General features: G+C 41.7%; 1 protein-coding gene across 3 annotated transcripts in view; it reads left to right on the top strand.

The window, feature by feature from the left end:
• The window catches only part of rap1gap2a (RAP1 GTPase activating protein 2a), a 67936-nt gene that overhangs the window by 35003 nt on the left and 21378 nt on the right, over positions 1 to 11555 (top strand). For all 3 annotated transcript variants that reach the window (XM_041939993.1, XM_041939991.1, XM_041939995.1), the window contains one exon: positions 10902 to 10986. In XM_041939993.1, the coding sequence (XP_041795927.1) occupies positions 10902 to 10986 (85 nt within the window). The remainder of the gene's footprint in view (positions 1 to 10901; positions 10987 to 11555) is intronic.

Genomic DNA, 11555 nt, shown 5'->3' with positions numbered 1-11555 from the left:
TGTTCGCACACAATGTTGTCCCCCTCCAAGACTAAAAGCTTTTAATATCACGCACACACATATTGACAAAACATGCATCTTGCAAATTGCTATGTTTCATTAGCATTTTTTATGACCGAACAAGCCGGGTGTTACAATATCTCCTGTTGATTGTGTCGAGTTGGGCAGTGATGGTGCAAATAAAGGCAGACCTCCACTTTAAAATAGAGGTTTGCGGCTCACTGTATTAAACTGATTCCCTGACAAGCAAGAGGGAGAAAAATGTCCAGGTGTAGAGATGAACTGCTAACCTTGTCTGCAAATTAAGGCACGGTAACGATGACTACAGAGGTCGAGCAGATGCTTCATAATAAAAGCCTAGTGGTACAGTGGTAGTTTCATTCAATATTGCATGATAAATAGATTTAGAATGATACACATTGTACATTCGTGTTGTTCTCTTTCTGTTTCAGCTTGACTCATCTCAGTAAACTCAGCAGACCTTTTTTGTGCTTCTTTATTAGCATTTTATCTGCTTGTTGGGGTCATTTGAATTTTTTCTTTCTTTTTTTTCTTTTTTTTGCTGCGGCAAAAGTCAAGGCAATCCTTTCAAAGCCTCCTTGATGCTTCATGGACAGTCCACTTCAGTATTAAAAAGCAAAGACTTCCAGATCTCTCAAACAAGAAATTATGCATATGAAGAATTTTGACTTTGACATAACAGACAGATTTTGAATATATTCATTTGTATTGCTTAAATGGTCAGAGAATGTCCACATCGCCGTTATGTGTGACCAGTAAATATGAGACTACAGCAATCGGCCAGGTAGCTTAGTTTAGCACAAAGACTGAAAACAGCTGGCCTGACTCAGCTTTTTGTATCAACAAACAAGATGTTAGTTACCAGACTAGCCGTTTCCCCCTGTTTCAAGTCTTTATGCTAAGCTAAGCTAACTATCGGCTGACTCCAGCTTCATATTTAAAGTACAGGCACAGAGCGGTATTAATAATCTCACATTAACTCTCAGTGAGAAAGTAAAGAAATGTATTTTCCAAAATGTTTAAAAAAAATTTATCAATGAAACGATGCGTGTGTACTCCAAACCACAAACTTATTTGAATGGACATGAACACTACGATCCAGTCAAATCTTGTTATGGTCAATAGGCTCTTGTGTCACAGGTGTGGTCAAACATCTAATGTAAAAACAATTCAATAACTACACAATAAAGGCTCCATCAAAAATACACCAGTCCCAGTGACATGCACTTACATTCCTTAATCAACAGGTTCAGTGAGTGTAAACAGGCTCCTTATAAGTCAAATCCTACTTTAGATCCCTACAAGGTCTTCCTCACCCTCTAAATTATTTATAAGAGCAACTGTCAAAGTAATGGTGAGAACAGACAGCTAATAAAATGTGCTGATGATTCGGCTGTTAGTCAGCCTACACGGATGGGATGGAATAAGATCACCGGCCTGTGGAGGAGGACTTGGTGTCATGGTGTGACAAGTCCTTCATCTTGTGAAATTTAACAAAAACTAAGGACATGAGCATTGATTTCAGATAGCCGTCCTCTGCTGACTGTTATTAAGGGGAGGGAAACTGGAGGAGCACGATAAATATTTTGGCACAATTCCTTGACAAGAGACTGTGTTTTAAAATCAATTGAGATCCTCAGAGAGTGAATCAACATTTTTTTCACCGAGAGGAAAATTTGCTCTCTTTCTTCCTTTGATGACTTTGTCTTTATTTAGTGTTATCTGACTTGGACATCTCTACACATCTGAAAAGAACAGGCTTGTTAATGTGACAAGAGACAGTTGTCCATAGGTTGTCCTGCACACACAGTTTGAGCTGTAGGAGTGGCTGCTAGGAAGAGGAAAAGCCTGAGTGTTGTCCTTGTAAGGTCTTTTGATATTGCAACTGTCGGTACATTAATAATAATAATAACAGCTGATGTCTGGCCCTCTTTTTGCATTACATACATGATATTGTGCTGAGTCACAGAGGCTAAAGCTGCAGGTCAGGCAAAAAGTCATCCTCACCTTTTGATGCCATGGACATAAAGGGAAGTGATAAACAGTATTGTTCTTTTATTACAGTTTAGAGTTAGTGTGACATGAGACAAGAGTCTGATCTTAAGTTTTTTCTTATTCCATTCTGACATAAACTCAAACTGTATTTCTTAAGGTTACAAGACAAAAAGATTATGAGAATAGTCTGAATATTGTTAAATCCACCGTGCATCAGGTTAGAAAAAGACGCTGTGCAACATGGTTATTTCTAGGAAACGCACTTAGCTTTGCATTTTGATTTAGCTCTGCCTGCTTTATTTCCCTTTTTGTCATCTACATGTCAGTATTGATAAGACCACCTTAAAATATCACACTTACTATCTTCCAAGCCTTCTATTGTTGCCTGCATCTGTTGTTATCCTGATATGCACATGTGGCCAATAAACCACTTTAATCTGAACGGCACTGCATATGATTTGCCTTCTCCGATAGCACAGGGGCCCAGTACAATATGATTATTCCTAAAGCATCTATGAACGAGCGACCCATTGTTGCATAAATAGGGTAAGAAAATAGGCTAATTTCCATTAGCCCAACCTGAGGATTTTGTTAACATATCAGAATCAACCCAGTGACCATCTGTTTATACAGTGTGTTGCCTATATCTGTCTGCGTAGTTTAAATCAGCTTTTAATACATCAACAGAAAGTGAAATGGGAGGTATTTCTGCTGCTCTGTGAAAGAGCGATGGTCACCAGTTCACTGCATAGTAGATAACAGACGAATTATAAATGGCAAATGTGGCAATGTTAAAAGTAGATTATTGGCCCATAGAAAATAGTAAAAGCACAGCAAAGTAACTAAAAAAAAAGTACTCATTTGTGTTACTTTAACAAGTTACTCCAGTTGTGGTGACTGGACTGGACTGCCTGTTTGTTAGATATTTGTTTTATTGCTTGAAGCTGCTCTGAAAGCGAGAGGACCTCGTCAGACAGAGCTGATGTTTTAAAGAGCGGCCTTTCATGTTGCCTTTCTTGACCACCTGACACAATTTTTCCTCGTCTTGTAGTCCCTTCCCTCCTCCCGCTGTTTGACACGACCGCTTTTTATTCACTGACTCACTCGTATTTCCATTCCCCGGTCTCCTCCTGTTTTTGCCGTCTACCCTCAATTACTCCCTCTTTTAAACTCACTCTTGTGCATTGCACTCCTTTTGGGATTAGCAGCTGCACACACACACAGACACTAAAACATGAACACATTTGATTGCACTTGAACTCACACGTCTCTTCGCTGTCTGTTTCTACGTGTACGTATGTTTGTGACAGTCAGCCTTGTCTCGGGATGTAATGGATGAGAGGTATAGTCTCTAACAAGTGTCCAGAGACCCACCCAAGACAGCCCTATTTACCCAGCTCTGCACTGGGGATTGAGAGGGCTATTTTTAGTCTGCAAAGATTCATTTATTCGCTCTCTCCATACCTCACTCTGCGGCCCTCTCTCGTTTAGCTATCTGTCTGACGGCCATTCATTCTGCGCCTCTCCCTCTCTGTCTTCATATCTCCCTTCTTTTCTTTCTGACCTTTCTGCTCTGGTGTGGTTATCAGCTGGTCTGAATTGGTGGCGCTGGTTGAGAAGAGAAGTATTCAATATCATCTGACAGATGCTTAACTCTGTTTTTTTTTTTTTTTTTTGCTTTGACTCAAGTCAGTGAGACTGGATAAGGCGATGGGCAATGATAAAGAGGAAGTGGGTCCCAGAAAATGAATAGGATTAGATGGGATTTATGGCATTTCCAGTGATATGACAGAGAGAGTGAAGCCAGGCGACTGTGTTTTTCACTGCAATGCAGTGTTGTGCAAAGGGACGGAAACTTCTTAGACCTACTGAATACAAAAAGATAACATATTTAAATGCATTTTAACACTTCTTTTCAACCATCAAGTGTTGATAATTAAATACCACTCTCTTCACATGACGAGAGGATGGGCGCTGATTTTTTCGTAATTTGCAAAGTCTCTCAACGCAGTAAACATCTTTGAATGACATCGAGGGGACGTGTATTCTGAAAACAGTCAATGAAACGAGCATTTACATGACACCTTTTCATCTTTTCAACCCGATCATAGTGGAATTTATTGTAATGAAGTGTGTTGAAGTGTGATCAACTGCATAAAGTAAAGTTGTAGACAAAGAAACGAACAAATATGATTCAGCCTGTGGCCTTTATCAGTGTCCCCTCTGCTGGTGGGAAGTTAGCCCATGTGAATGTCTGTCAGAGGGTTCCTGGCTTCTTTTGTGAAGCGAGACAGAAAACAACACTGACATTTCAAAGGTAAGACAAAAGCTGCAGTGCCTAACCTTATACTCGCTTGTAGTGTCTGCCTTTGGTGTTTAGATGATGAATCCAGTGTCACAGATACATTGTGTGTGCGTGTGTGTGTGTCGGAGAAGCTGGTCATTTAGCCTGTTTGAGCTCGTTAAAGTCAGCATTTAAATCAGTAAATTGGCTGCAGTGCTTGGTAGCCATTTAACAGCGCAGTTAAATGTTACAGTGGGCCAACAGAGTATCGTCCAGGGTAACACACTTACTGCAGTATAATTAACCTGGTTTCTTTGGGAGGAACAGAATGACACATGCACACACACACAGACGCACACACACGCATAGTTTCCTTTGGTGGAGCTGTGTGTGCCAGGAGAGGGCGAGCCCTTCACTGGTGTCAGTTTAGTCTAACACTTGGATTGATGACAGAAATAATTAAGAGGGAAGTGAAGAGGACAGCCAAGTGACCCAAGAAGGCAAGCGAAAGAGAAAAATAGGCAGACTCTGAGGTAGAGGAGGATGAGGGATTAGGGAGTCATACTTCTGTTCTACAAGTTCAAGCAACTTTTCTTGTCTTTCTTGCTGTGCGGGTGACGTAAATGGTCGGGGGCCTGCAGGCAGAAAGTCACATTTCTCCTAATTTCTGTAGATTCATTTTACGCACAGTAAATTCCTGCTGAAACTCAAATTGAAAAAATGCTTCCTATGTTGTGAAATTGTGTTTAAATAAATAATAATAATAATTGAGCAGAACTGAAGCAGAAGTAAGCCAGACAGCACATTTAATCGACTGCAACTCCAAACGTTTTAGATTAAAAACTAAATGCCACTTAATTTAAAACTGTAACCGCGTGTATGGGTCAGTCACAAAAACACACACTCTTTATGGCCAAGTGTGTGTGTGTGTGTGTGGAGTTACGATGATGACATAGGAAAATACAAACAGATCACACAGCAAAGTACACTCAAGCCACTTAAAGGTCTCTCAGCTTGTGTGTTTGCATGTGTTTGCTTGTTAACATGGGCTTCACTCTGTTACTTGAAAAAGGCGTGAGGGTGATAATGAAAAAGTGTTTGTTGAGGTGTGCCTGCCAGTGTGCTGTTAAAATATTGTCTGAAGTGTGTGGGGTTTTTTTTACCTGCAACAAAGCCCAGACACACACACACACACACAGACACACACATACACATTACCCCCCCCCCCCACACACACACACGTAAAGGAAAGGCTTTTCTCTTACTTCCTCATCTTTCTACTTGCCAGCTCAGTATTTGATTTTGATTATTTTCTAATTTATATATTAATTCAGAAAATGTCTCTCCCTGAGACATGCTGCTCCACTCCTCCTCATCACCTCAGCACTATGTGTCTGTCTGTTCCTCTTCCTTTTATTGATAATGAAGAGTGTTTCAGGTTGTCTGGCTGGACAGTCTTATCTGCTGTCATCTTCGTATCTATTCATATCACAGCAAGAGAGAGAGAGAGAGAGGGCGAGGCCTGGCATTCCCACAGGAAGCAGCCGGTGACTTGGAGCGCAGTTGCTTCATAATTATTGCTCTCCTGACCTCTACAGATATTTGCACATATCTTGAATGCCTGTGCGCTCCTGCCTGACAGCTGACCACCTCACACATCCATTTCTTACCTCTATATGTGGAGCAGACTTTGTAACAAGGACCCACTGATAGATAGTGGATACTACAGAGGGGACATAGAGGGAGGACAAGAAGACAAAGTGGTGACAATTTAAAATGCCCCTTAAAGGGCATTAACAGACACGGGACAGCACTGTGAAGTACCTCACTGTGTAACCCCTAAAGGAGACCAAGACTTTGTCTGAAATTGCTTCCTCATTCAGTGACCTCTGTGTCAAAGACACTCAATAGTTTACTCTTCAGTGACCAGTAAATTAAGACTTTTAGATTCTCCATCCCTTTAGGTTGTTTAGATATTTATAGTTCTTTATCAATATTTTTATTACCAATTCCACATATATTTTAAGTGTATATTTCAATGTTTTGGTTGTTGTTTTTCTTTCTTTTCTATCCGTGAATGTATCTGTTGATCTGGATAGTGAGCTGCCCCAAACGCTTGCTCCTACAGGGATCAATAAAGTTGTATTGGATGCTTAATAATCATCATCATTTTGCGGCAACATTCACAGTTGTAGACACGTATAAAATGCGGCAGGTTGCATTTGTGTGATTGTTAGCAGAAAGTAGTGTATATGTGCATGCAGGCTAACACTTGCTAACAAGTTCAGCTCGGTATCAGCCCGGTAACAGTACAGCTGGTGTCATTTTCACAAATGCTTAGTCATAAAATAGCATAAATGAAAGCAATACATCCTGGGGGGACCATGAATGTCTGTGCGAATTTTGATGGAAATCCAATAGTGGTTGTGCGCTGAATATGTGAACCTTATGGTGGCATTAGAGGAGAAGGTGTCAGTCATGTGATCACTGAAGTTATTAGGATTCATCCTCTGGTGATCATGAATTCGGTACAGTTCCATACCAATCCACCCCGGAGTTATATATCAGATATTTGGGTTCATGATTCCAGCATGGCTAAAAAGTAAAAGTAAAAAACACAATTGAATAAACATGCAGCTGCTTACACACAAATGGAAGATGGAAAGTTTGCTAATTTGATGAGCTGCTCACATTACTGGTATGATTACCTCGGTGACAGTGGAAGTCAATCTGTTGCGTCCTGCTGTGGGAAGAAAATTGTTCATAGGCCTACTGGCAAATTTAAATTGAACAGAGAGTGAATCTCCATCATGCTTCGTTAAATACTGCTTGTGTCTTCTGTAATATATGTTCATACACTCTTAACTTGATTAACTTTGGTTATATAAAGCAACAGGCATCGCTTTTCCTACATGCCTCCTGTAACATCACCCCTTTAAAGTGCTTATCAGAGCTGTAGCTGTCATGTCTAATATGTAATCGCGCAGAGGATTTTGCTGTGTGGCGTGATTCTTTATTCCCAATCTACTTTAATACACATCAGGATTGATGGGTCCTACCCTCCACAGCAGGCTGTCTGATGTCCCCTGCCCTCCACACTCCATCTCTTTACAGCCCTCGTCTTTCTCCTCTTCTCTGTCTCCAATTACTGTTGTATTAACTCCATTAGAGAAACCATCAGTTGTGTAATTGGCCAATTGGCATGAGGATCAGGCTCCTTATCAAGTTTCATAACAAATATGAAGCCCAACTGGAAACAGGAGTATGCAGTCCCCTTGAGAGAGGTTTCATATCCAAGAACCGCAGTTCACCCTCTCCTCCATCTTTCTGTCTCTGTCCTCTGTTCTTTATTTTTATCCTCTCTACAGCCTCTATCCAACCTGTTTTCATCACCTATCTCCACTGTGTTGTTCCCATTTTTTTCTCTTTTTCTCACACACTCTCTGCAGGGTCCTAGCCTTTGTCTGATGTCCCACTGCTGTTTATCTCTAAGTGTGCAATCAATACATGAAATAACAGATTTCTTGCAATCTCTAACTTTATCTGTCCATCCGTCTCTCTCTCTAACACACACACGCACACAAACACACAAACATTACCAGCATCATTAGATAAACGTGATGACTATATGCAGATGTAATTACTGTTGAATCAGCCATAATTAGCGCCAGCCAAATGCTGCTGTAAAGAAAGGCCCGTCTTGTACTGGTCTGGATGTGGATTTGGAGCATGATCTGCCCTCTTTTTGCCCAGCAGGTTTGCAGCCACTTACTCTTTGCTCCAGGTGACAGAGGCTTGAGTTAACAGTTTGTTCATTCACTTGAGGATTTTTTTTCCCAAAAAAATCCTTTAAAGAGCATGTTTATTGTTGTGGATGAATGAATTTTTCAGAGGTGACTTCTCTGTTCGTGGCAGGGCGCCCGGCCGGAAAGAGTCACACCGACCAGCACAGCTGCCGTATGTGCGGCCAGGATTTACTGTGTATTAAAATAATGTAATTGTGTGGCAGCCGCTGCCCTTTGGCTTGCTGGGAAGTTGCTGCCATGCCTTGTTTGTACCAGCTCAGAGCCAGAGGTCTGAATGCAATTTGACCTTGTGGTTTCATTTCACCTCCACACCCTTACTTTCCGACTTGCCACATTCAGTGAAGGACAGGCCACTTCCTGCGTTGGCGGTGAATGTTGGTTTTCGTGCTGAATTGTCTAATGTGAACATAGTTCCTTGGAATACTGGTTTGTAATGTACGTATTGCACCATTTGATGACGCTTTTATGCAAAGAACCTTCTTTAAAGTGTGTTACTGCACATTTCAACTAACCCTCTTTCCACAGTCCTCTTCTGACTCACTCTCTCCATGACCTATTCTTCCTAAACTGTTTCTCGGCTTCCTCCCTCCTGCTGTCCCACTATGTGCTCCCCCTCCCTGCCTCCCTCCCTTCCGGGGTGGGTGACGGGAGCGGTGACGTAGCTGTTATTTCATCGCCACAGAGACGGTCCAGGCTGCAAGAACAGCAGCTCCTCGTCATTCTCTCTTTCTCTCGCGGACACACACTATTTCCTCCTGCAAACAGCATCTCTCTGTGTGCAGTTGTGAGTGAGTCTGCAAGACAGTCAGGAAGGTGTCGCCTTTGTAGTCATACAGGGCAGCTGTAGAGGCAGACAGCAGGGATCTGCCCCAGGGACAGTGCTCTGAACAAGCTTTTCCTTTTCACAGGTCAGTGGCGGAAAACACACATTGCCCTCCTTACCTTAGACTGAAAGGAACAAAGAGAAAGAACAATGTGCAAAACCCAGCGAAAACCTTGTTTCTTTCTCCGCCCGGTCTGTCTTGGCTTATGATGCTCATTCAAACACTGACCACCCTTGGTTACTGTGAACTCACATACTGCAGCATTACATACACAGGGGGACACAGTGGTGCATTGTGTGAAAGCTGAGCCTGTGGAAAGAGCTGAGCAATTCAGTTTTTTTCTCTGGACAGTTGAATGAAAAGGGTTGAACAGGAATCTGGGTTTGGCCTGCAGTGACTGACTGAGACTCTGGCGTGCTTTGGCCACGACTTTCCCCTTTTGTTCTGGTTTCTGTGAGCCTCAGGTAGAAACTGAGGGTCTATGACAGTCAACGTCAAACAGTGTTGCCGATTAAATTCAAGGGGGGAAAGGGCTTGAAACAGTGCTTTGCTGCCTCTCATGTCTCTATTCTACAACTGCAAGCTGTTGATTCCTCAAATTCACAATTTCACAATTTTATACTGTGCGATTGAGTGCTTTTGCTACTCACAACCCACTTGACACCAGTGCATGAGAGAATGGAGAACAGGCTATTATGGTTGCTGCTAATGAAAGCAAAAGAAGGGGCATATTAATTTCACATAATCTCTCTCAATTAAAACTCTCGTCTTGTCCTTCCATCCACTAAATCTGGAATGATCACTTACAGCGTTCCACACTGGTAGAAGTACAGCTTTTGGTTGAACAGCAGAGTGGACATGAGCACTCAGTGTGCTGTGTCTTTTGTGCTAGCAACTAATGGACAGATGAGATAGAGGTTCTATTTGTCAGTATCATAATATAGGGTATATATATGTAATGAGTATCAATTCATTCCAAACCCTCGAGGAGTGGGTCGTGTAGAGGACGCAGAGAGAAAATGTGCTTTTAAATGCATTTTGCTGCTCCAAAGCAGGGTCAGAGAGGGTTTAGTACATCTGTGCTCTTTTATCTCTTTACTTCTTTGTGAACTTTCCTGATTTTGATCATGTATTCAGCATGAGAGGTGTCCAACACAAAGTGTCGTATCTGAAGCTGCTCCAGTGAAAAAAAACACTGGATTTTATCAGAAAAGAAGGCTAGGTTTCTGGGGTTACACTTATCCTCCTGCTGTCTCCCAGTGACAGCTCAGCCTATAGCATCTGCGATCATGACTGTGCACTCATGCTTCTGAGGACGCTGCACAGAAAATGTATAAAAGAGGAGAAGAGGCTTCTTTTGTGTGCTTTTGTGTGTGTGTGTGTGAGAGAGAGAGAGAGAGAGAGAGAGAGATTTTAACAGCTACAAGGCAACAATGGCGTTCTTCACAGTAGAATCTTGTCAGCAACATAAATTCATTGTTGGTTTTAGAGTCTTTAGGAGGATTGATTCAAATAATATTGTTTCTCTTCTGTTCTTTAAAGGCTCCCACGTAGGAAGACGTGACAAACAAGAAATGTAGGAAATATGAATGTCTGGAAAATTAGATATCCAATGTGGTTAAGCTAATGACAAGTGCACAGTAAGCCAGTGAGAGAAGTTGTGATGGAGTGGGTCGGACTAATGGAAGAGCAGGAGACAGTCACCGTAACATAAGCAAACCACCGACCAGGATTGTCTTCGAGGATTAGGACAAAGTGTATTTAAGATAATAGCCTAACTGTTTCAGAGCGGGAAATAGTGGCACACTAGTAACGGAAGGACAGTGCATCAGCCCAATCAGATTACTGGGAAAGCGCACTGCACACGCAAATGAGGGCCAATGACCTTTGATGAAATCTGGAACATTTTGGTAGTCAGGAACGTCAGTATATCAGCCTTGTTTATTCCTCATTTTGTTCTCCTCCCTCCAGGAAACAGGAGCTGCTGAACATTTCCAACGTCCCTCTGGGAGAATGTCCCCCCTCACCGCCCCGCACTGCACCGCCCAGCATGAAGGTTGGACACACACACGCACACACGCACACATTCATGTGCATGTGCACACATATGGTTGGACATACATGTGCACGCACTCACATTTTTAGACAGATATTGATTAACTGACTTTTTCAGTGGGTTATTTTGCCCTGTAGACCTTTTGGCCTGTTAAAAAATCTATTGATTCTGAGAAATCTCTTTAGCAAACAAAACAATTCAGAGGCAGTTACAAGCTGCAATGTCACAACAACTTAAAGTTAACTACTTGACACATGTTGCATAACTACTTTTAAAATAATGATCTGCCCTCTACTGGCTTTATATTCTCTCTTGCTATTTATTAAGCTGAATATGTATCTATTCAATGTATCTACCTGATTGTCAACAGTATGTAGATTCATGACATTAAATCAGTTTAATACGTACTTTAAAGCTCAGAGACTCTGCATGGCTTCTTGGTTTTGTGCTATTTTGTATGGCAAATACTCTCAAGGTCATCAAGGCAATCAAAATTCAAGTTAAGGCGGCCTCTGTTCAAGTAGGCTTCTTTATAATTTATTTAAAAAATAGCTCTCAGAGAGAGTAAG

This window comes from Chelmon rostratus, chromosome 7, assembly GCF_017976325.1.
Source record: "Chelmon rostratus isolate fCheRos1 chromosome 7, fCheRos1.pri, whole genome shotgun sequence".
NCBI classification, from domain to species: Eukaryota; Metazoa; Chordata; class Actinopteri; order Chaetodontiformes; family Chaetodontidae; genus Chelmon; species Chelmon rostratus.
Note: the sequence above shows the minus strand (reverse complement) of the source record. Positions and strands in the feature narration are given on the sequence as shown.